The sequence below is a fragment of the Mobula hypostoma genome, chromosome 14 (genome assembly GCF_963921235.1).
Source record: "Mobula hypostoma chromosome 14, sMobHyp1.1, whole genome shotgun sequence".
NCBI classification, from domain to species: domain Eukaryota; kingdom Metazoa; phylum Chordata; class Chondrichthyes; order Myliobatiformes; family Myliobatidae; genus Mobula; species Mobula hypostoma.
Window position 1 is genome coordinate 33,141,510 of NC_086110.1, and position 25,313 is coordinate 33,166,822.

The 25,313-nt window shown below is 41.5% G+C and overlaps 1 protein-coding gene across 2 annotated transcripts in view; it reads left to right on the forward strand.

Moving 5' to 3' along the window:
* The window catches only part of si:ch211-212o1.2 (uncharacterized protein LOC492735 homolog), a 170,167-nt gene that overhangs the window by 95,900 nt on the left and 48,954 nt on the right, over positions 1–25,313 (forward strand). For both annotated transcript variants that reach the window (XM_063066915.1, XM_063066914.1), the window contains 2 exons: positions 3,053–3,144; positions 20,986–21,130. In XM_063066915.1, coding sequence (XP_062922985.1) covers positions 3,053–3,144; positions 20,986–21,130 — 237 coding nt within the window. The remainder of the gene's footprint in view (positions 1–3,052; positions 3,145–20,985; positions 21,131–25,313) is intronic.

Genomic DNA, 25,313 nt, shown 5'->3' on the forward strand with positions numbered 1-25,313 from the left:
TTTCTCTGCACTCATTCAATCTTATTGATATCTTTCTTATAGGTAAATGACCAGAACTACATACAATAGTCCTAATAAGGCTTCATCAATGTCTTATACAACTTCAACGTAACATCCCAACTACTGCACACTATATTGATTTATGAAGGCTAATGTGCCAAAAGCTCTTTTTACAACCCTGACTACTTGTGACGCCCCTTTCAAGGAATGATTAATTTGTTTCCCAGACTTCTCTGTTCTACAGCACTCCTCAGTGCAGTACCACTTATTGTGTAAACTCTACCCAGGTTTGTCCTCCCATAGCGTAACACCTCACGCCAGTCTGCATTAAATTCCATCTGCCATATTTCAACACATTTTTCCAGCTGATCCAGATCTGATGCAAGCTTTGCTAGTCTTCCTTGCTGTGTACTATGCCCCCAATTGTGGTGTCATCCACAAATTTGCTGATCCAGTTTACTGCATTATCATCCAGATCATTGATACAGATGACAAATAACAAAGCACCCAATCCCTGCAGCACAGGGAAGGAATTGGACGGCATTTTAAGGGATCAGTTGTGTGAGTATTTGGCTAGTCATGGGCTGATTAAAGATAGTCACCATGGCTTCATGCATGGTAGGTCATGTCTAACCAATCATACAGAGTTTTTCAAGGAAGTTACCAGGAATGTGGATGAAGGCAAGGCAGTGGATGTTGGTTACATGGACTTTAGCAAGGCATTTGACAAGGTCCTGCATGGGAAGCTGGTCAAGAAGGTTCAGTCAGCCGGCATTCAGGTTGAGATGGTAAACTGGATTAGACATTGGCTTTGTGGGAGTAGACAGAGAGTGGTAGCAGAGATTGTCTCTCTAACTGAAGGCCCGTGGCTAGTGGTGTGCTGCAAGGATCTGTGCTGGGTCCTTTGGTCTTTGTCGTCTATATCAATGATCTGGATGACAATGTGGTTAACTGGATCAGCAAATTTGTGGCTGACACCAAGACTGGGGGTGTAGTGGATACCGTGGAAGGCTATCATGGCTTACGGAGGGATCTGGATCAGCTGGAAAAATGGGCTGAAAAATGGAGATGGAGTTTAATGCAGACAAGTGCAAAGTATTGCACCATCCAGGGTTAGTCACCTACCTACAGGAAAGATGCAAACTAGGTTAGAAAATTTACAGGGATATTGCTGGGTCTGGGGGACCTGATTATAAAAAAGATTGAATAGGTTAGGACTGTATTCTTTAGAACGTAGAAGATTGAGAGCAGATTTGGATAGATGTATACAAAATTATCAGGGGTATAGGTAGGGTAAATGCAAGCGGGCTTTTTCCACTGAGGTTGGGTGGGACTGCAACTAGAGGTCATGGGTTAAGGATGAAAGGTGAAAAGTTTAAGGGGAACATGAGAAAATTCTTCACTCAGAGGGTTGTGAGAGTGTGGAATGAGCAGCCCACACAAGTAGTGCATGCGAGCTTGATTTCAACGTTTAAGAACAGTTCGGATAAGTAAATGGATAGTCAGGGTATGGAGGGCTCTGGTCCTGGTGCAGTCGATGGGGGCTGGCAGTTTAAATGTTTTTGGAATGGACTAGATGGGCCAAAGGGCCTGTTTCTGTGCGGTACTTCTCTATGACTTTATGACCACTGGCTACAGGCCTCCTGTCAGAGAGGCAACCATCTACTATAACTCTCTGGCTACACAAAATACTCTGCAGATGCTGAGGTCAAAGCAACACTCACAACATGCTGGAGGAACTCAGCAGGTCGGGCAGCATTCGTGGAAACGATCAGTCAACGTTTTCACAGACGCTGCCTGACCTGCTGAGTTCCTCCAGCATGTTATGACTCTCTGGCTTCTCCTGCAAAGTCAATGACTAATCCAGTTTACTACCTCATCCTGAATGCCGAGCCTTTTGAATGTTCTTGACCAACACTCCCATGCGGGACCTTGTCAATGGCTTTGCGAAAGGCCCTTGCTCTCATGCTCCAGTTACTACATTTGAGAAAAAATGTGCACCATTGTGTATAAAAATATTTTTACACTCTTTACACTAATGATTTTTTAGAGGTGAAGCATGGTAAAGGGCCCGTGCTGCCCATTTACATCCATGTGACAAATTAATCTCCTAACCCGTATGTCTTTGGAGTGCGGAAAGAAACTGGAGCGCCTGGAGGAAATGGGAAGAGCGTACACATTCCTTACAGGTAGAGGTGGGATTGAACCTGTGTCACTGACACTGTAATAGGATTTGGCTAACTACTGTGCAACCTCAAATTCTGAAATTACCTCAGTCGATTTAAATATTCGAACCTACATGTGCAGGGTACAGTGGATTGACAGTCTATCTCCTCAGCCACTTGGCTACCTCATCACATTAGTTGAGTGGATTTCCAATCCCAGACCAGCCGTTCAATACTGACTCTTGTCATTCTGCAGTTTTGCGCTCTTCGGGGCTGCTCACTGCCAGCTTGAAAATACTTACCGAGATCAGGAAGTTACGAGTGTAGGAAAACACTAAATGTTGCAATTATGCAGCAGATTAGTCAGCATTTGTAAACAGAAGAAGAAAAGGATGATGTATTAAACTACTTATTAGTGTGTGTGTGTGTGTGTGTGTGTGTGTGTGTGTATGTGTGTGTGTGTGTGGGGGGGGGGGGAGAGGGCAGTGTTTATTTCTAAGGGAAAGCAATAACCCATGTCCGTGCCTTACCAAACTGTGACCAAATTAACCAAAATGACCTCTATCTTGAAAAAATTAAACCATTGCCTTGAAAATGTCTGTCTGTCTTTAACCACATTAACTTGAAAAGCATAAGTCCCTGCTGGTTTGTAAAATGATTTAGAATGATATGAAAAATATGATTTCATTGTCCAGCCTTTTTATTTTGGAAAATTATGTTTTTATGGTGTACTATTAAGAAAACAAATAAGATATAAAAGCAATATATAATTTTTAAAAGATTTTAATATAGATGTATGACTTTGGATTAAAAAAATCTATCTGATCATTTTTAGTTTCAGACTGTGAGCTCATTATGGATTTTCCAATCCTTTCCATATTTTCCAGTTGCTGGGATTGTTACTGCAGATTTTGCCTCCGGCCTGGTTCACTGGGGAGCAGACACCTGGGGTTCTGTTGATATCCCTGTCATTGGCAAGGTGAGGGCCGACTGGATGAATAGCATTTAATATGTGCATTGTCTTGTGAGCATGCTGACATCTGGGCCACAATTAAAAATTGTGTCTAAAAATAAGTGCATTGTTTCTGTGACCCATTCACAATGCTACTCTTTTTCTTACACACAAACACATTGCAAATGTTTCTGATCCCATATTTACACTTGAATGCAAATTCAGAGGGTTTCATTGTAAATTGAGCATGAAGTAATGTGAACCAAATGTGCTGGTGACTCTTAGTGAGCTGTGCTAACATCAGAATCCTTTGAGAATCGCGTAATGTAGAGTAAGGTCCTGCACTTGAAAGGATCCTTCTAGAATGAGTATTTAAAATGACCCAAAGATTTTGTCTGAATCAGATTAATTGAAATCAGCTTGTGGCTTAACTGGACACAGCTGAGAGCTGCGAAAGCAACACTACCAGAATGTTGTGAAGGTAGGATGCAGCTTTTTAAAGCGGCAATGTTATCTTTCAAACCCCGCTCCACAGATCCACATTGCACAGAAACAATTATTGCAAAAAAAAAGGTGTATTTTTCTTGTTTGAAGATGTCGTACATCCCCCCCCCCCCAAATTGCAATGTTAATCTTGAATTGGGTTGTGGATTGTTTTCCCTTGCTCTGTACCTCTGCACTTGATCTCTTTTGAAATCGTTTGTGTACAGTTATTATTCATCCAATAATCTAATTGGGTAGTAAACAGGCACTAATTAATCTCAGTTGTACCATGTCAACTGTACCTGTCTCAATTGTACTATTAGGGGAAGTACTGAGTAAAGGCCCCCATAGGGAGGGAAAATTAAAAAGTGAGTCATACCGGACCATTCTCCACTGCTCCAATGGGCTGATTTCAAAGTGTTGTTGACAGAGACCTGGAAGCCAGTTGTTTGCCCCTCCCCTGTCGTATTTTCTAGGGATGCAGTGCAACGATGAGGCCCAGAAGGGAAAGAGAGGAAAATAGCTTAAAAAAAGGAAATGCTTCCTTCAAAAAGTGGCAGCTGAGACAGAGGGCAAAGCCGCCTGGGCTCGGTGCTCTTCCCCAGCAGGACAGCGCGGAACATGTATTTTGTAAAGGGCGTGATCGTGTTACCCACCCAGTCGAGGGAAATAGAAGTTTACAATGCAGCTGAAGGGCTAATTAATTTTCAGAAAAAAAAAGTGTTTACACAGCAAAGCCAGAATTGGAGTCCCCAAAGTCAGAGATCTTTTGTTGTTAGGAATGAAGACTAAAATGAGCTAAAAGTTCAACATGGGTCTGATCTGTTCTGTTCTGGACTCCAGCATGGTCCCCAGTGTAAAATCTGACTCAAAGGACACGGTGTACATTACAGGCTGGAATGCCCTTGATTTGAGCTGAACTGGACCCCACCTCACTGCTGGGAAATTGAATCTAATAACACTCAGTGGAGTGTATGTTTTGGCTGTGGGATCCTATTTGGTGAATACTTTTTCCTATTTCTATAGCACAGCTGCTGCATCAGATTACTCATTGGTTTCTGTTGCTCCAGCAATCCTAAGCACCCATAAATCGAAACTTAAAGACAATAACTAGCTCTTACATGGTCACAGACTGTGGTTAGCGTTTTATGGTTGGACTGAGGGCTAAACTGTCTGAATTCACTGTGACACTGACAACAGCTTTGGGATTCATACACATGTGTAATTTAACATGGTGTTAGTAATTCAGTTTAAAAGCTGCCTACTAATTCTCTTTCACAAATAAACTCGTATGTGGACTATGGTCCACCTTAAATCTTTCAACGAATTTTAAGTGTATATTTGAATATATATTGAATGCTTTTAAAGTATTGGAAATAGTAACTTTATACTTCTGCTTTTCATTTTGTTATCTGTGGGAAGTTTCCAATTTGATAGGCTGCTCAGCTAGTTTGACTGCTGCTGGATGTCAGGTTTGTATTGAACTGATATCAGCCAGGAATGGAGAAGAGGAGCAACACATGGGATGCTGGAAGAACTCAATAGGTGTGTGAGCACCTATGGCGGGAAACAGTCAGTTGGCATTCTGAATTGAGACCTTTCATCTGGACTCATAGGTGCTACCTGACCTGCTGAGTTCCTCTGGTATCCTGTGGGTGGAGAATTTGTGGAATTCACTGCCACAGACAGCTTTGGAGGCCAGACCATTGGATATGTTTAAAGCAGAAGTTCATAGGTGCTTGATTATTAAAGGTTATGGGGAGAAGGCAGGAGAATAGGGTTGAGAGGGATAATAAATCAGCCATGATGGAATGGCAAAGCAGACTCGATGGGCCATATAGCCTAATTCTGCTCCTATGTCTAATGGCTATGATCTGAAACAGCTAATGTCTCCACTGGGAAAGTTACATGCAGGTTGGCAGGTCTCTGCCTAATTTTTTTCAAGGTCAATGGTGAGCTCTGTTACCCCACAACTGATACACAAGCTAGTCCTGAGATTTTCTTTCCATTTCCGCCCAAATAACGCTGTGAGCACCAAGTGTTGACTAACAATTCGCAGCCAGCAGTAGACAATTTCTTTTTTTAATCCATTGCATTGATTTCATTGAAATCAACAAGGACATTGAACAAAGGAGAAAACTTACCCCTGGGGTTTCTCTTAAAACTGTACTTGCTCATTTGCAAACATTAATTGCCATGTGAGCATTGGGTATGCTATGTGACTAACCCAATAATAGCTTTTGATTTAACAAAAAGCTAGTTGTTGTATGAAACACCTTGATCGTTTTTGTTGTCCTGACCCAGTCACAATCTAAATTTATACTGGATGAGCAGAGATTTCTTTGCATTAAATACTAAAAGGCCTTTTTCTGCCCCAAATTCCATTACATGACTTCTCTCCTTAGGAAAAAAATGGACTTTTTTTTGGCAAGCATGACATCACATATCACCTGTCATTAAAACTGTTGCTTTCTACTTCCAGAGCATCTGCTCTGTGGCCAAAACTCTCATCCGTACCTTTGTTACAGGTACAGGTAACGTTCGATTTCTGGCTACTGTTACCATTCTACACTCAGTAATCTTGAGAACACCCAAAACACTTCCATCATCGTTCTAACTCACACCAAGTCATGTTCATCTGCAGCAGCTCCTTCTGCAGATTTCTAACGTCTCACCCTTGTTTTGAGTTCCCTCCTCAGACTTGCCCCTCCTAATCTTTGTGATCTCCTCCAGCTATAAACCCCATCAAGAAAATTCATCAACTCTGCAGAATTGACCTTTCATCTCCAAATTTCATCATTCCACCAGTGGAACTATGTCTCCTATTGCCAATTCTCTGAACTCTTGGTGATTCCTACCTCAACTTTTTTTTTTGCCTTTACATTTCTCTTTGTGCCTTTACTGAGCTCCTTAAGATGATCTCTTTGAACATATCAGCTGCCCTAACATCACTGCGTGTCATGGAACTTTTTCTTTGATAAAGCATGCTGTACTTGGGAGCTGAATTCTAGAGGCGAAGCCGAAGTGGCAACCTTTGACATCAAGGAGCATTTTTTAATGATGTGGCTGAAAAGGTGTTCGGCAAAGCTGAAGTCAATGGGCATCAAACGGAAAACAATCCAGTGACTGGAAGAAAAGTAAGATGATTATGATTGCTGGAGGTCAATCATCCCAGCATCAAGGTATCACCGGATAGGATTCTGACTGGTTGCATCACATTCTGATATGGGAACTCCAATGCATGGGAGTGGAAGAGGCTGTAACGAATGGTGGATGCAGCCAGTTTCATCACAAGTGCAGATCTCTGCACCATTGACAAGAGGTGTTGTGTCAGCAAAGCAGCAACAGTCACGGAGGGCCATTACCATCCGGGCCATGCCCTCTTCTCATCGCTGGCCATCAGGCAGGAGGTATAGCAGCCTGAAGATTCACCCTTCAAGGTTCAATAACCGCTTCCCCCCCCCCACAACTCCATCAAGATTTTGAACTGACCTGAAAAGTGCCAGTTCTGCCTCGAACTATATTTCCTTCAACTTGCACTAAGATTGTTGTTATTTTGTTTACTTTGCCATACAAGGTTATGTTAATTTAAATTTGTGTTTGTCATGTTTATAGTCTATTGCACTGCTGCTGCTAATAGGTATATATGTCCAAGACAATTAACATGAACTTGAACTCACTGCAGGAGTGACTTAGGGCATTCTCTGAGGATCAGCTATCTTCATTTGCTTTGTCAGAGGAATTGATGTTTGCTGTTGCTCGCATAATATTCAATCCCATTTACAACTACTTAGCAAATGAAGCAACAAGACAATCTTAAGGCATGGGGTGATGTGGCAAGTAATATTCATGCTGAAGACCAAAGGCAAATGACCCTCTCCAAAAAGAGAGAATTTGAATATTTATCCTTGATGTTCGATGGTATTGTGATTTCCATGGCTACAAGGGTAGGTCAGATGCTGGGTGACAAAGCCCTTCCGCCATCCACATGGCAAAAATCAGGGGTGCGATAGAATCGTCTCCACTTACCTGTCCAGGTGCAGCATCAGCAGCTCTCAAGGAGCTCAGCAGCACCCAGGAAAAGCAGTCGGCTGCACCAGTGCTCCATCACCACCCTGACCATTCACGTGACCCATCACTGGCACACTGCTGCGTACCGTCTACAAAATGCCACTGAAGTTACTCACCCAGGCGACACAAACAGCATTCCTCGACCTCTAACACCAAGGAAGCCAAGGCAGCGGCAAGGTTCCCTCTAAGTCACCCATCATAATGATTTAACTTGCTGGCTTGAAATTCTTTAACTTCCTTCCCAATGAATACATTAAAAAGGAAAGAGTTGAAATGTTTGAAAAGATATGCCAATCTGGCAGCCCATCTGTGAAATTCTGCATTTATTTCTTGACTTGTGTCTTACCAGAATAGCAAGGGGTTGATAGTATTTCCTCGTCTAGCAGAGCTGCTAGATCATCATTCGAACTTCAGGTGCAGGTATCAAGCAGCACCCATTAGAGACAAAAGGCTAGTATGGAAAAGGATCTTTTAGACAATGGGAGAAGAATCTTTGGTTGACAGTGCAATATTGGTTATGCTTTTTGAAGGACAGTAATGTCTACCTCAAAGCCAAAATTGGGAGGTTTCATCACAGTTTAATGTGACTGAACACCGTGTCAACCGGTGATAAAACTGGGAGAATATGAATACACTAATCTTTACATTTCAGAATCAGAATCAGGTGTATTATCACTGACATATGTTGTGAAATTTGTTGTTCTGGCAATAGTAGTACAATGCCCTACATAAAAGGTTACTGTAAGTTATAATAAAAAATATTTAAAAATAAATAATGTGAAAAGGGAACGATAGATTAGATTATTACATTAGATTAGATTATGAGGACACTCAGTCCTCATTTATTGTCATTTAGAAATGCATGCATTAAAAATGATACAATGTTCCTCCGGTATGATATCACAGAAACTCAAGACAGACCAAGACTAAAACTGACAAAATCCACATAACTATAACCTATAGTTACAACAGTGCAAAGCAATACCGTAATTTGATAAGAACAGACTATGGGCATGGTAAAAAAAAGTCTCAAAGTCCCGATAGCCCTAACATCTCACGCAGATGGTAGAAAGAAGAAACTCTCCCTGCCATGAGCTTCCAGCACCACAAACTTGCTGATGCAGCATCCTGGAAGCACCCGACCACAGTCCGACTCTATGAGTCCGTCCGAAGACTTAGAGCCTCCGACACCGAGCGCTGAGCCCCATCTCTGCCAAGCGTTTCGACCCTGGCCCTGGCCGCCAAGCAACAGGCAAAACCGAGGATTCGGGGCCTTCCCCTCCGGAGATTTCGGACCACACAGTAGCAGTGGCAGCGAAGCAGGCATTTCAGAAGTTTCACCAGATGTTCCTCCGTGCTCTCACGTCTGCCTCCATCAAATCAGAATTGTGCACGGCCTCCTACTTGACAGATTACAGATATTCATCACCGGAGAGGCCGTGTGCGTTGTGTCGCGCCGCCATCTTCTCCTCCTCCCGATATAGACCTACAGCTATTCAGGCTGAGGACCCATTGATGTTATATTGGATGATGAAACTTGAAGCTTTGGTGTGACCAGAACTATAGAATCAAATATGTGCTTGCAGCTATGGCAGTCAGGAGCGTTGGTATTCCTTGGCTTACTTGGGGGCTAAGGGTGCACCATCAATCGAAGCAGCAATGTGAAAGGTGGGACAGAGTTGCATTTGGATGATTGGAGATCCCAAAGGTGAATGATGTTGGAGTTTCACGGCAACTGTGGTTTGCTGGTGGGGTGAGGGATAATAGATAGTAGATTAAGGCCTCAGGAGCTGTGGGTCATGGAGGGGAGGGTGCAGATGAGGAGATGGTTGCCTGGGATCAAGAAGGGGATGGATGTTTCAGAGACGTGGTGTGAGAAAGTTTATGATTGGGGCTAATTCTGTGATGGGGAATAAGGTGTGGGTGATCATCAAAGTTGGGACCTGTGAGGTGCACCAGAGTCAGGCTGTTGGTGGCAGTGGAGGCCCTAATTTTGTGTGAATCTGACCATTATTACAGTGATCAGAAGAGAGACCTTATGTAAACATTCCATCATATGTACCATCAATAAAACATGGTTGTTCAGGAGATGACCAGGACTGTTGATTAATGTCACTCTTGGGTCAACATGATTTAGTTTCTAAAGCAAGAAAACAGGCCAAATTACATGATTGGAATACGCTGATTATATAATTGGCACATAGGTGAATCATGTTCGGAAATATCTGGTCAAACTTCTGAAGCTGTGTTACCCCCAGTAGAAAACATTGCAGATGTCATTTATCTCTTACCTACCTTTTTGGATCTCATTCTTCTGGGCAGGAGAGTCAACCAGACTCATTGTCTGACTTGTATTTTGTGAATAATGCCATGCTGAACATGGCTAAAGAAGTGAGGTGAGAGTAATATTAACTGGCCTATATCAGTAAGTTGATAAATTGCCATATTTTGGAGAGGGAGGGACTGGACAAATTTTGATGTTAGTTTTCAACTTTGCAGATGAGTTGCTGATCTGCAGGAGAGTAAAAGTATTAAAGTAAATGGCTTGTGTTAACTTGAGGATTTTTGCAGGTACTTTCTTCATATATCAATGCTTGACTGTACAGTGCCCATTTGGAAAAATTAGTGCAGTACTATAGGTTAACACTTTGGAGATCTAGTATGCTCATTACTTGTCTTATAAGAACAAGGGTACACTAGCTTTGCTTGGAGTCATTAGATCCTCACATATTAAATCCATACTTTAAATAATTGGATTGCAAATACAGATAAGTGATGTTACTGTCTTTGAACAGTATCACCACTGGCTTTAAGTTGAAAAGGAACCTGCATTGTGAATGGTATATTGATGGACAGGGCATGTTGTTGGCCTTCCTGACATCAGAGACAATAAGACACTCTAAAACAAACACTTTACTCTGAGCTCTGTTATGACAAAAGATTGTCAAATAGACAGAGAAAACTTTAGAAAGTATTGCACCCTATCAGGTCCTTAGTGTTCTTGCTCAAGGCCACTCAAAATGAAGAAGCATTCAGCATTGCACTGCATCTCATGAAGCAGTTTGGGAGCACACAGAAACCAAGCAAAACTGGCAGAAGGAATACACCACTTTGCAAACTTCCCAGCTACCTGTGCACCAAGCACTGCCGCTTGTGTGTGGACCCCACATTGACCTCATCAACTGCTTCCAAACCATCTGAACTATGGAGGAAGCAAACCTCCCTTAATCTCAAGAAAATACATATGAAGAGTGAAAAACAGTCAACATGAATGCACTGCAATGTGTTTTGAGAACTGTTATCAAAATCGACAACTTTATCCCTTCTCATTGCTAATGATATGATAGTTTGTATGTTGAGTAGATTATAGGCATCTGTCTTCAAAAGGAGGTTGATGTAAATGGAGTGAAGATGTACAAAGTTGGAACTTATGTAACTGAGTTTGCTTATTTAGAAAATTGATCAATAGAAAATCTTCAACATACAGTAAATATAATCAGCCTATCTCTCATAATGAGAAGATAGGCAGCCTCAGACTACGAACACGAGGAATTCTGCAGATGCTGGAAATTCAAGCAACACACATCAAAGTTGCTGGTGAACGCAGCAGGCCAGGCAGCATTTCTAGGAAGAGGTACAGTCGACGTTTCAGGCCGAGACCCTTCGTCCAGACATACTTCTTTCAGTTAGTCCTGACGAAGGGTCTCGGCCGGAAACGTCGACTGTACCTCTTCCTAGAGATGCTGCCCGGCCTGCTGCGTTCACCAGCAACTTTGATGTGTGTTGCCTCAGACTACAGATGAGAATATTTTCTAATGCCATTTTCATGAACATGTCAGGTGGATTCAAAGTAAACAGCTGATGTCATGTTGATAATCATTAAAAGTGTGGTTTTAATCTATGCTTAAAATTATATTGAGGATTTTAAGATTGGAAGGACAATAATCAAAATTAGTGATTTATTTTGAGAAATCCTGTTGGTTAAATTTGGATAGTTGAGGAGTACTATTGGATAAATACATTGCTGTTTCATAGCTTTTGAGGATTGGGACGTATTTAAGAGCCTTATTTTCCTCTATCTGTGTTAAGCCATCTCCCTTAAGAGATTTGGTGGTTTGCATAGATCCCATAGCAAGACAAATTGTACATGATATATGGGGCTGGGAAGATGCTGGCGAAGGCTTTTTGCCCTTTTATTGTTTCATAACTTTTTCAATTATCTAAATGCTGCAGTTATTGCCTGCATTGGCATTGGGATTTGGGATAATAACTTTCAAGATTTAATGCTGGACTTGTTTATCGGGTAGATTAATGCTTCTTCAGACTGGAGGCAGCCTTTGGCATAAACACGGGGACATTAGTCTTGTGACTCTAGACATAACTGAGTGCTTCTTTGGCCCAAAGAAACTGGCTTGTGGAATATTTTCCTATTTTACATACTGAAAACATGATATAGTTCTGAATGGACTAACACAGAGTATACTAGTGTTCTGTTATGTCCCCATTATCAGTCACTTCTTCTGACATTCTCATTTTCGCTTTGTCTTTCATTATATTTACTTTTACTAGCTCCAATATGCTTCTGCTTTTAGTTTGTCCTTTGTGTAGTGATGGATCACTTTTTATATTCCATATTTTCTTAAGGGGCTGGCTGAGAACTTCCTTGGAGAACACCACCTCTTTGTCATTGTGACATTTAAAAAGTAAATACGTTCATTAAAATAGAATTGTTGCAGGAGATACATGTTCTATTTTGAGGGAGGAAGGTGAGAGAGAAGGTTACTTGAATTTTTTTTTAATATTGTAGTACCACATGAGATCTGCGCTCATCTAGTTTGTTGTCTCCCTCTTCTCCTTTCATCAATTGTTCTTCTCATTGATGTCCATCCTGATTTCAAATTCCTGCTGAGTATTTTCACAATCATTTCAGAAGGAACCGACAAGACCTCATGTTTATAGAGCCGAAGGATGTTTTGTTGAACTGCCTAACAAAAAAAAAAGTGGCAGTGGAGCCTAGATTAAGTTTTTGTAATGTACATTCATTTCTAATCCTGATTAGCGCAGGATGCTTCTTCTACACTGGTGTACCTGCCATATAAAAGCACAGAGAAGTTCATTATTGTTCTATGTGAGTTTATTATTTGTCATTCAAAGGAATAAATCTGAAAGGGTCCTTGAGAACTGATCAAGCACCTTAGAAGATTTCTTCAGGATCTTCTATTCATATGGGGAGGATGTTGAGCTGCTAAATGGAACGCAGCATGTGTCTTCATGTCACTTGCACACATTTCATTGGAGAGGTCAGATCTGCTGCAGTTTGAGGAGAACACCAGATAGGGAGATAATTATCTTGTTTGGTGTTGAATCCACTCTTTCTTCCCACAGCCAATGTTGTTAGGGCTCCCAATCACATATTGAGCAGCATGCATCTGCAGCAGTTGGTCTTGCTGCTACACTCGTTCAAGAACCCAGGTTCGATCCTGACCTTGGGTGCTCTCTGAGCAGAGCTTGCATGTTCTCTTTCTTGGTACATGGGTTTCTTTCACAGTCTCTCGTTTCCCCAGCCTTCTCTGCTGGTGGGTTAAATAGTTCTAAATGATCTAAATATGCACGTTAGTGGCTGAAAGAATCGAAGGGCCATTGATGAGCACCTGTGAGAGAGAGAAGTTGCAGAATACAAGAAAACAAGGGTAGAGGAGATAGAACTAATGGAATTGTTCTTTTGGAAGCCAGCATCTATGTAATGATCAAACTTCTCCTATCCTGGAGTAACTCTGCACCTTAATTCCACCTATTCATTACATGTCTGGCAGTTCCCACCCCTCCTGATCATGTGTCTGATCTCAGAATCTCCTTCTTCCCTTGAATTCAGCCTGCTCCCAATGTCAATCCTTCCTTGATCATTTGACTCTCCATCGCCCAAGAGTGCACAACCCACTTGATTTCCTCTGTCAGCTCTGCAATGTATGTGTGAGCACCTTCTAACCTGTGCAATGCCTTGCTTGGACAAGGTTTGATGGATAAGTGCAGCTAGGGAGCCTCACGTTAAGCTGGCATGTGCTTCCACTCTTTGCTGTGTTAACATGACTTTGGGCTTTGAAGACTTTCTAAGCCAGCTTCATATCTTTACTCCGTGGCAGGATTGAGAGATATTTAAATCACAAAATAAATGTGAAGCAGGAAACTGCAGCACAGGGCTGTGACATGTAGTAGGTGTGCTTTTCTGTCAGGAAAGTTAAACGTAAACAGTTCATTCATGTCGATAAAAGGTGCATTGTGATATTTAATTCACCACCTCCTCTTCCGCTTTCCAATCACTAACAAAAGTGCAAGTTGGATTTGCCTCCAGTTCAGCATTTAAGTGATTTGATGATAACTGTACACAGATTCATCATTAATTCATGAGAGTGAATAAATAAGTGTTCCAGTTAATTCTACTTGAAATAGAAACTGTCAACATAAGGTCCTCAGATAGATTGCTTGTTAAAATTAAACTTTTTCAAAACTAACTTTAGCTGCTTTATAATGAGTCCACCCCTTGTGAAGCAGTAATATCTGGTAAATACGTGAATTTGTTCTGCTCTGTTGGTAAAAGGGGGCAAACAATTCAGTTCATTGCCAATTAATGCTGATGAGAACGATTAGATGTGAGAGAACAATGGCCTGAGCCAATTGTGTAGCATGGCCAGTACTTAAATTAGCCTGACTCTATTGCACTGATAACTCCCTTAACTGTTTTAAAGATGGTTATAACCAATAACACACATTTCTTATTGAGGCTACGTCTTTTGATGATCTCCTAATTTTATATTATTCCCCAAGGTGGGATTTCAATGAGCAAAGATACAAATAATAAAACCACACATAAAGTGAAGAGATCTTTTTAACTTAATTTTTCAAGACATGGACATCACTGGCAGAGCCAGCACTTATTCTCTCTATCTAAACGCCCTTCAGATGGTGATGGTTAGCAACCACATTGAACTGCAGTGGTCAATCCCAGGTGAGGTATGGCCATAGCATTAATGAGCGGTGAGTTGCAAGATCAAGACCTAGAGATGACAGATGGATGGTCACGCATTTTGAAGTCGGGAAAGCTGGTGTGTTAACTTGGAGGGAGAACAGCAGGCGATGATGTTCCTACAGCCTAGCTGGTCAAAGACTTCATGGCAGTAGAAGTTAATGGTTTGAGAGGGGCTGTTGGAGTAGAGTAGGTGACTCAGAGAAAATCCTATTGAAGCAGCACACACTGCCGCCATTCATTGTTGGTGCTGCTTTGTTCTGAATGCCTTAGGATTCCTGAGTTCAGTTGGCCCTGTGCTCAACCAGACACGTAGAGAGTATTCCACCATGATGGTGATGTGCCTCGTAGAACATGGAAAATCCTGGGTCCAGAAGCAGGGTACCTGGGCATTAACAAGTTTTAAATAGGCACAGTATTTTATGTGGCTAGTCAATTTGAATTTCTGGTTAATGCTGGTCTTTAGGATATAGATGGTTGGGGACTTTGTGATGATAAGGCCATCAAACGTCAATTTGCAAACGTCAATTGGCTGTCTCTTTGCAGAATGATCATTGCCCAGCACTTGTGTTGTATGAGTGTTACTTGTTACCTACGTTGTTTACATGTTGGTGCATACAGGTGTGGGCTGTTTCATTTATTAATGGGTTACAGATAGAACTGTACAAGCTGAGAAAGCACCTCCATTTTCAACATTAAGCTGGAAAGTCATTGATGAAATGCCTGAAGATAGTTGGGTTTTGGGTCACTGCCCTGAGCTGGATGGCTGGCCGCTAATCATTGGAATCATTTTCCTTTGTGTGAGTTACGACTCCAGTCACAGGAGTATTTTCCTCCAAATGCATTTTTGATTGCCTATTCACAAACTGTCCTGATTTCTTGGGCAGTCACTCTCACCTCCCCTCTTGAATTCAACTCTTTGGTCCGTGCTATGATGAGGGCTGGAGAAGAGTGGTCCTGGCAACACTCTAAAACTAGTCTTTGGTGGGTGGGTTATTGGTTAGGTCATGAAATTGGATAGCATTGTCAATGATACCTTTTATCAATTTACTAATAATTGAAAATAGACTGATTGGGCATTACCTAATCAGCTTGTTTTTGTTCTGCTTTTAGTGCATGGGATGTTCCTGGGCGATTTAGTACATTTTGCCAATTTTGGAACAACTTAAACAGTGCAGCTGTTTCTGGCACTCATCTCTTCAGTACTCCAGCTGGAATGCTGCCTGTCCCACAGTCTTTGTTGTATTCAGTGCTCAAGGTTGCTTCTTGATATCATGTTACATGAGTTGGCAGAAGACAAATGCTGGAGATCTTAGGAGGAAGCGAATGGACCACCTACTTTTGGATAAAGGGGTTAAGGTTTTGTTCATCTTGTCTATGGCAATGTGTGTGTTTGAGCTCCAGCACTATTGAGGGAGGGGATTCTGCTGTTCACTGCGTATCTGTCCAACACCATAGGCAACAAGATGTGTTAAGATGCAGAGCCTTGAGATGGTGCACCACGGTAGCTTAGCAGTTAGCGCAATGCTATTAAAGCTCAGGGCGTTTCAGAATTCGGAGTTCAATTCTGTCGTCTGTAAGGAGCTTGTACATTCTTCCTTTGACTCTGGGTGCTCTGCTTTCCTCCTACGTCCCAAAGACGTGTGAGTTAGTAGGTTAATTGGTCATTGTAAATTGTCCCATGATTAGGCTGGGGTTAAATTAGTGGGTCGCTGTCTGGTGCGGCTCGTTGAGGTGCAAGGACCTGCTCTGTCTTGTATCCCTAAATAAAAGAATATTTGTTGTGGAATCACTTGGTTCTGCCTCGTGCATACTGTTTTTCTATTTCACACGTGGTCCTGTGTCTAAGGTTCAAAGGTTCATAATATTTTTTTTATTGTCAAAGTGTGCATGTATGATACAACTTTGATATTGTCTAGTCCAGATAGCCATTAAATAGTCAAAGACCATGGGTATTGTTGGAAGAAAAGACATCAACTCCCCCAACCAGCATGAAAAAGTAAAGAAACAAAACTCACGGGCCCCAAAATCTCCCCTGCCCATAGCAAAAACAGCTACAAAAACAATCAATGATCCTCTACACATAACAATCCCTGACCCCCTCACTTGCAGAAAATCCCCAACCCCACCCTTACACACAAAAAGTTAACAAATCACCCACCTGTCAATTGACCGCAAGAAAGAAAACACCAGAAAGTTGAAGGAAACCAGAATAAAGCACAGTCCAATAATCACATAAATCTCAGAATGTGGGAAACATCTTTTCACTGTATATGTGGGGAGCAGCCGCATGAACGCAGTCCTTCTGTAAAGAGTGACCGCTGATCCGGGCCCTAACACTGTCCACCCAGGTCCTAGTTCTGCTGAACCAGGGCCGAATGTGTCAATCTGGCTGCCAACCATCTCGCGCCGAGCCATTGCTGACCCCTTCCGCGTTCACCTCAATGCTTCAGTCTTCCTCGCTGCTTTGAAATGGAGCCATTCTTGTCTTTTCCATGAGTTGGTTTGCATTTTCGGACCTTTTCGGCCCACCCCATCTCTTGATTTCCACAAGACAGCTCTCCAGACACAGCACAGCGCTGGATCCTTCAATCGAGATTCAAACCATAAGAATATAGATATAGGAGCGGAATTAAGCCATTTGGACCATCGAGCCTGCTCCACCATTTCATTATCGCGGATCCAATTTTCCTCTCAGCCCCAATCTCCTGCCTTCTCCCCTTATCTCTTCAGGCCCTGATCAATGAAGAACCTATCAATCTCTGCCTTAAATATACAGAAAGACTTGACCTCCACAGCTGCCTGTGGCAATGAATTCCACAGATTCACCACTCTCTGGTTAAAGAAATTCCTCCTTATCTCCCTTCTAAAAGGGCGCCCCTCTATTCTGAGGCTGTGTCCTCTGGTCTTAGACTCATCCACTGTAGCAAATGTCCTCTTCACATCCACTCTATCAAGGCCTTTCACCATTTGATAGGTTTTAATGAGGTCACCCCTCATTCTTCTGAATTGTAGTGAGTACAGGCCCAGAGCTATCAAATGCTCTTCATATGACAAGCCTTTCAAACCTGGAATCATTTCCATGAACCTTCTTTGAACTCTCTCCAGTTTCAGCATATCCTTTCTAAGATAAGGGGCCTAAAACTGCTCATAGTACTCTAAGTGAGGCCTCATCAATGCTTTATAAAGTGTCAACATTCATTCCTTGCTTTTATATTCTCGTCCTCTTGAAATGAATGCTAACATTGCATTTGCCTTCCTCACCACAGACTCAACCTGCAAATTATCCTTCAGGGAATCTTGCATAAGGACTCCGAAGTCCCTTTGCACCTCAGTTTTTTGTATTTTCTCTCCATTTAGAAAACAGTCAAGCCTTTCATTTCTTCTGCCAAAGTGCATGACCATACACTTCCCAACACTGTATTCCATCTGCCATTTTTTGCCCATTCTCCTAATATGTCTAAGTCCTTCTGTAACTTCTGTACTTCCTCAAAACTAACTGCCCTCCACCTGTCTTCATATCATCTACAAACTTTGCAGCAAAGCCATCAATTCCATCATCCAAATCATTGACATATAATGTAAAAATCAGCCTCAATACAGACACTTGTGGAACACTAGTCACAGGCAGCCAGCCAGAAAAGTCTGTCTTTATTCTCACTCTTTGCCTCCTGCCAATCAGCCACTGCTTTATCCATGCTAGGATCTGTTCAGTAATACCAAGGACTCATAGCTTGTTAAGCAGCCTTGTGTGTGGCACCTTGCCAAAGGCCTTCTGAAAATCCAGGTACACAAGATCAAGTGATTCTCCTTCGTCTACCCTGCTTGTATGTCACAGGCTCCAACAGTTTCTTTAACACAAACAAAACTAAAAGGACAAACAGAAGGCATAGAAGAAGTGAGAAAATCAGAAAGTTTTGCTGTCTCGAAGATATCAGCCATGGAATTGTGGTTTGGTGGCACCATCTTGACCGGATGTATTTGGCTGGATATATTGGCTTGGTCAGGTGGTGTTTCATTGTTGGGAGGTGCTCCAGGCATGTCCTTCTGCCTTCTTCTGTCAATGAGCCAGGACTGATCCCCTCACTTGACAGTCATGGTGGAGAGAAGGTTATACAGGGCCAAGTGGTCACTGATGATGCTGAAATACATTCCTGCTACTGATGCTGATCCACAGTGCCAAATGGACACTCATTTTCTGTTGCTGGATCTGTTCTGAAATGGGCCACCATATTTACCACAGGTAGACTGGTGCGGTTAATCTCATGTAGGATTATTCCCCATGCTAGTTCACTCATTACATGCTGCAGATACAGTCCAGTAGATCCATTCTTTGGCACTGAGCAGCTCTTGGTGCTCTATGTTAAACATTCCTCCCAGGATATATTCTGTGTCTGTCCTTGCTACTTTCTGTGCTTCTTCCCAGTGTTGCTAAACATGGAGAACCACTGATACATCTTCTGAGGGAGGAAGGTTGGTTGTAATCAGCAAGGTGTTTCCTTGCATGCATTTGTCTTGATGCCATGAGATGTGTAGGTTCACTGCTGAGGATACCAAGCCCTTTCTGTCCCACCTGCAGTTGACTCTACCACCCAGTTCTTAGCTAAGAATTATAATGATGGAGCCAAGCATGCAAGGTCTGAAAACTTGCAAACAACTTAGTTGAACTGCCCTTTGAACAGTTTTTACCCTTCAACCATTAGGCTTCCAAATCTGTGTGGATAACTTCACTCACCTCTACTCTGAACTGATACTATAGCCTACAAACTCACTTTCAATGAGACTACAACTCATGTTCTCCGTGTCTACCTATCTATTTGCATTTGCACAGATTGTCTTCTTCTGCACGCTCATTATTTGTCGGTCTTTGTGTGTAGTTTTTCATTGATTCCATTATATTTATTTGTTCTGTGAATGCCTGCAAGAAAATGTATCTCGAGGTAGTATATGGTGACATATATGTACTTTGATAATAAATTTACTTTGAACTTTGACTTTTGACTTGTCAGCTGAACAGGTTTCCCAGTTTAGACACCATTCTGCTGACACTTGTAATGAGGACTTTGCAGTGTCAAATGGGTTGGAACAACTCTGGCTTGTTAGTGCTCTGTGCCAGGTTGTTGAAGGATGTTCTAATCATGTTAATCCTTTCTCTCCTTCAATATGATGGATAGTATCCAAATGAATGGTTTTGTGGGCCATTTCAAAGAGCCACTAATCAACTATGTTACTGTGGGTCCTTTGTCAATAAAAGACCAGGTTGGGTAAGTGAACCCATTGAGTTTTCACAATAGTCCTGTGGTTTTGTGGTCATCATAACAGAGCCTTTTTTTGGGTTAAGTTCCAGCTTATTTAATTGACTATTAAATTCAATGGTTGCTGTGCCGGGATTTGAACTTGCCTCTGGATTGTTTAGTTCTGTGTATTATTAGTCCAGTAACATAACCACTACATCACCACCAAGAGAGAATGAGCAGTATTCAAGGAGATGAATAAAAATATAATTGGGTAACTAGATTAGTTGAAGGCAAATCCTGGAGATCCATAAACTTTACTGCAGGAGTCAGAGCTGGTATTTTTTTTCTTTCTATTTGCCTATCTGTCTATCTACTACCTACCGAGTCAAGTATTCTGACTTCCTTAACTAATTACTCATGGGATGAAGACATTTCTAACACATCTAACATTTATTACCCATTGCTAATTGCCCTTCTGTCGTCGGTGGTGTAGTGTCATTTGCACCGGACTTCGAGGGTAGTGGTCCCGGGTTCAAATCCGGCCAGTTCCTTGCATGCTTTCCATCCGTGTTGTGTTAAGCATCTATGGAAGTGACTAACCGGTCCACGTTTCGGGCCAAGTCCCTTGTTCAGGACTGAATGAGGTGGTTTAGTCTTTCTACTAAAAGAGTGCCCAGAATGCTTTCAGGATGCAGGCTTTATTCCAAATGTTGAAGATCCAGCGATACATTTACAAGTCAGGATGGTGTGCAATGCAAAATGGTCATTGTAATGCAGAGTTAGATGATTGATCCACTTCAAGTATAGGTTGTCATCCAACAGACAAATAACTTGTAACAATATATTTCACATATCTTGGATTTTCACTTTATTCTCAAACAGCTCTTGTCAAAAATTCTTAATTATTCTGACTTTTCTTCCTTGTAAGCATTTCATCATTGGAGTAAGTAATCTTGGTGTACTTTGAATGTAGAATGTAGTCTTTGTTTAAATGCATTTTTAATCTAAAACATACATTGAAAGTCAAGCATCTGTTGCATTTCTTTTTGTATGCAGGCATTTATTAGGCCTTTCCGAGAACATCATATTGACCCGACTGCAATAACCAGGCATGACTTCATTGAGACTAATGGAGATAACTGTATGTTTGCCATTATTCCACTGGCCCACATGACCTACAGGTTCATCAACAACAGTCCAGGTGAGATTATGTTGTTCTTGTGCCCTTCCTATTGATTGAACAAAAATGTCTTCAATGTCATGAACACCAGAGGCTTTGAGTTCTTGAATTTGGATTACCAGGTTCCCAATGACTTAGTTACAAGATAGAAGGGATGTAAGGAGCTTGTTGGCACATAGTTAAGAGTTCTGGAAAGAGCAGAGGTCCCAGTCTACCTCTGATCTCTTAGGAAAACTCAAGAATTCTTCTGTGATCAAGATGGAGGCTAGGTATTAAACCTCCTGTGTTACTTTTTCACAAGTCTCCTACCCCATCTCAAAACAAACAAATGATCACACATACACACACAGCACTCTGTAGGGTGAAATAGGTAAGGTGAAGGTAAAGAAGGTAAGGTGACTACTTTGGAAAATCTTAAATCCTTGTTTTATTAACGTTAATGCACAATGGGTTGTATACAAATTGTGTTGGTATAATCTGAAATCATTGGTACAACAATATTAAGAATGGCTAAATTACTTTGAGAGATTCAAGGATTTATTGTTTATTGACATCCATCTTATTGCTAATCAGGATTGTTACTTGGACTTGTTCCTTCTTATTTTGGATTGGCTATCCCTTTTCCATAAGCTCGGGAAGTAACCATTTAATGAAACATTTCTCTTTCTCGCCTGCTCCAGCTCCTGTAGTCTTCAGTGGATTTGAAGAATGCATTTCACAGAATTTGAACCAGACAGGCCCACCTTCTAAACCATGGAAGCAGCAGTGATTCTTTCCCGACTTGGTCCAGCTTTCAGAATGTGCCACTGTAAACTGCTGTGTCGGATGATCTCTGCTGGCGCTTCTTCAACTGCTGAAACCCGCATGTTGAAAATTCAACCCTCTTAAAAAATAAGAATGGTTTTGGTGACTGTTCGTCACTTTCCCTTCCTCAGTTCTTTAGCTATTGGATTGTAACTGCACATTTTTTGCCCACCTGGGTGGGACTGTCCAACTTTTGTTGTCCCTTACATCCAGTCTTGTCCCTTGAGATGTTTTGGCATCTTCAGTGGCATCTTGACCTTCCCTGTATTGTCATATCTACCTCTGTCAAGCAACATCAGAAGTTGTCATCAGTGGATCTCTCCATAGCAACCTTATTCCTGAACTACCATTATTACTCAGACCACTGGCTGTGGGTGCTGTTGTTCACACGAGACATCAAAGCAAAGTGCTGTCTGCTCTTTTGGCATGCAAAAATATCTATCGCTACTTTTAAAAAGTGAGATAGTCAACTCAGGAACCTTGGCTGATAGTTACCCATCAATGAGTGTTGCTAAAAAGAAATGGTTTCTCTGGTCATTTAGCAAATTGCTACCTATGGGAGTCATTGTGATTTGATTTGGGTATCACTTCAAGTTGTGAAAGCTGCAACATAAATGGAAGTTTTTCTGTGCATGGCTTCGCACAATAAACATCCCAGTTTTAAATCTACCTGCAGAATTCATCTCCAGTGCTGATTCCACTTTTTCTCATCTTCTTGTGGCTTCTCGTGGTTCTTCTTAAAGCATTTTGTGCCCAATGCTTTAGCATGAGTGTGATTGCTTTCATCTGCAGAGATTCCATACTGTGGAATAGTTTGTGTTCAAATCCTGTCCAATGTATTTAGCTCTGAAATAATGTGTGTGTGTGTGTGTGTGTGTGTGTGTGTGTGTGTATGTGCGTGTATGTGTATGTGTGTGTGTACGTGTGTGTGTGTGTGTGTGAGATCTGTGCTGCTTGGATAATAAAGATAAAAAATGTACAATGGCCTGGGACTGTATGAAAAAAATGCGTAAAGCTAGGCAATTCTTGAACTTTTTTTTTGTATTTATATTTTACATTACCATTCTCCATTGTTGCCCATTACTTATAGGAACAGTTCATCAAGATGAAAGATTTTTTTCCAAGTTTGTGATTTTTTTTAAACCTCCCAAAGCCCTGTGGATTTAAGTGGTATTTACTTGGATCTGATGGAATTAAGTTAGGATAATGAACAAAGAGGCTCTCCAGGTGCAGAGGCTAATCTAGTTTATGGTCTCATCGAGGACATGCTGTTTCCTTAGAGTGAATTGGCCTTGTGATCAGTGACAATTACTGACCAAGTGACAGGAAGTTTCTATTTTCCTTTCAGCTATCACTGCCAAGTATTGGTGGAAGTGGGTCCAGTCTAGATTTGGCAGCTGAAGATCTGAGCAATCACATTGGTTTGTTTGAAGCTTGCTGATTTTATGTTTGCGAGCACTGATAATTCTGTTGGGTCAACTGGCATACAAACACTGCACCAGATTAACAAGTATGTTTTGGTGCTGTGTCCCTGTCTCTGGAAAGAGGATTGGTTTTTGGGTGTTTAGAGAGGACTCTGATTGGACGTCCTGTTTGAGAATTTGTGGAAGTAGGAGGAGGAATACAGTGTTAGTGTTGGAATTGTTTTATTTGTTCATTGTGCAAGAAACTCCCTCAGGAAACACCTGATAGAGAAGCTGTTAGCTTTTGTCCCAGTTCGTAGGGGAGAATACATTTTCAGACCTAGAACCTGGGGGATAAAGCTTCCTAATTGGACACCTGGCCGGATCATGACTTCAGGAGCAACTTGTTACCACATTATGACTTTCAGAGAACTACTGCAATTTATGGAACAGAAGGAGGCCATTCAGCCCATTGTGTCCAGGATAGAGCTATTGAAATGACTGCCAGCCCCCAGATATGTAGTTTACAGCTCTTCAACTGTACATCCAGGTGACTTTAAAAGGTTTTTTGGTAGTGGATTCCAGAAACACCACCACACTTAGGGTGAAAACAAGTTTCCTCAACTTCCCTCTGATTCTTCTACTGATTAACTTAAATCTTTGTACATTTGTTATAAATCTCTCTGCCAAAGCAAATAGATCTTTGGCTTTTCATAATTTTATACGGCTTATTGTAATCTCATTTCAGTCTAACTTGGTCCAAGGAAAACATCTCCTGCCTGGGCAGCTTCTCTTCACATTAATTGTACAGCCCTGCTAATGTTTTTGTAAATCTTATCTCTAGTGCTTCAGATACTAAGGTGATCAGAGTGATGAACATTTTCCCAGCTAAGGCTTGATTAGTATTTTACATACTATTGGCGTGGTCTACCTTCTCTTGAAATTTATAGTTCAGTTGATAAAGGTAACTACCCATGTTAATTCTTCAGTACCTACCTATCTCTTTTGAGGCCTGAAGTGATTTCTAACATGCAGTACAAAGTATTTTACTTTGGTATTTCGAGGTGCTTTGGCCCCAGTAATGGATCAGCCCAAATTTCTCCAGATTAAATTTGATTTGCTACTTTTATTAAATTAGAATATGGAGAGGGTTCAAAGGAGGTTCACGGAAATGATTTTGGAATTGAAAGGCTTGTCATGTGAGTAGCATTTAATGGCTCTGAGCCTATACTCACTGGAATTCAGAAGAATGTGGGGTGATTGCATTGAAACGTACCGAATGTTGAAAGGCCTTGATAGAGCGGATGTGGAGAGGACGTTCCTATGGTGGGGAAGTCGAAGACACAGCCTCAGAATAGGTGGATATCCTTTTTGAGCGGAGATGAGGAGTAATTTCTTTAACCGAAGACTGGTGAATTGTGCAAACAAAAACAGATTGTGGAAATTAAAGAAAATAAATAATACTGAAAACTGAGAATGATATTGAATGCTGAGGAAAAATTGGGGAACTCAAAGCCAGAAATGGTAACATAAAATCAGATCTGAGGTTTGAAGGCTTGTGTAAGTAACTGAGATAATGAACTGCAAGACCATAAAGAAGTTTGAAAGCAAATATGTAATTTTTTAAATAATGGAGTGCTTTAGTTGGCTTGGAGGAGGCAAATATGGATGACAGATGAATGGGAATTGGTGTGATTTATGATGTGGCAAGGAGAATTCGAGAGAGCTTTGAATTTATGGTGGTTAGTACATAGAAAGTCAGCCAGGTGTGTGTGGGAATCGTCAAGTCTTGAGATAATAAAGACATGGCTGATGGTTTCAGTGCCTGGTGAATAAGATGATGTTGTGGAGGTGGAAACAGATGGTCTGGTAATGACATGGATACCTTATTAGAAACTCTGGGTCAAATGTGACACAAAGGTTGTGAACAATCTGGTGCAGTTTCAGACAGTTGCCAGTGAGAAGGATTTCGACAGGGACTGGGGAATGGAGCTTGT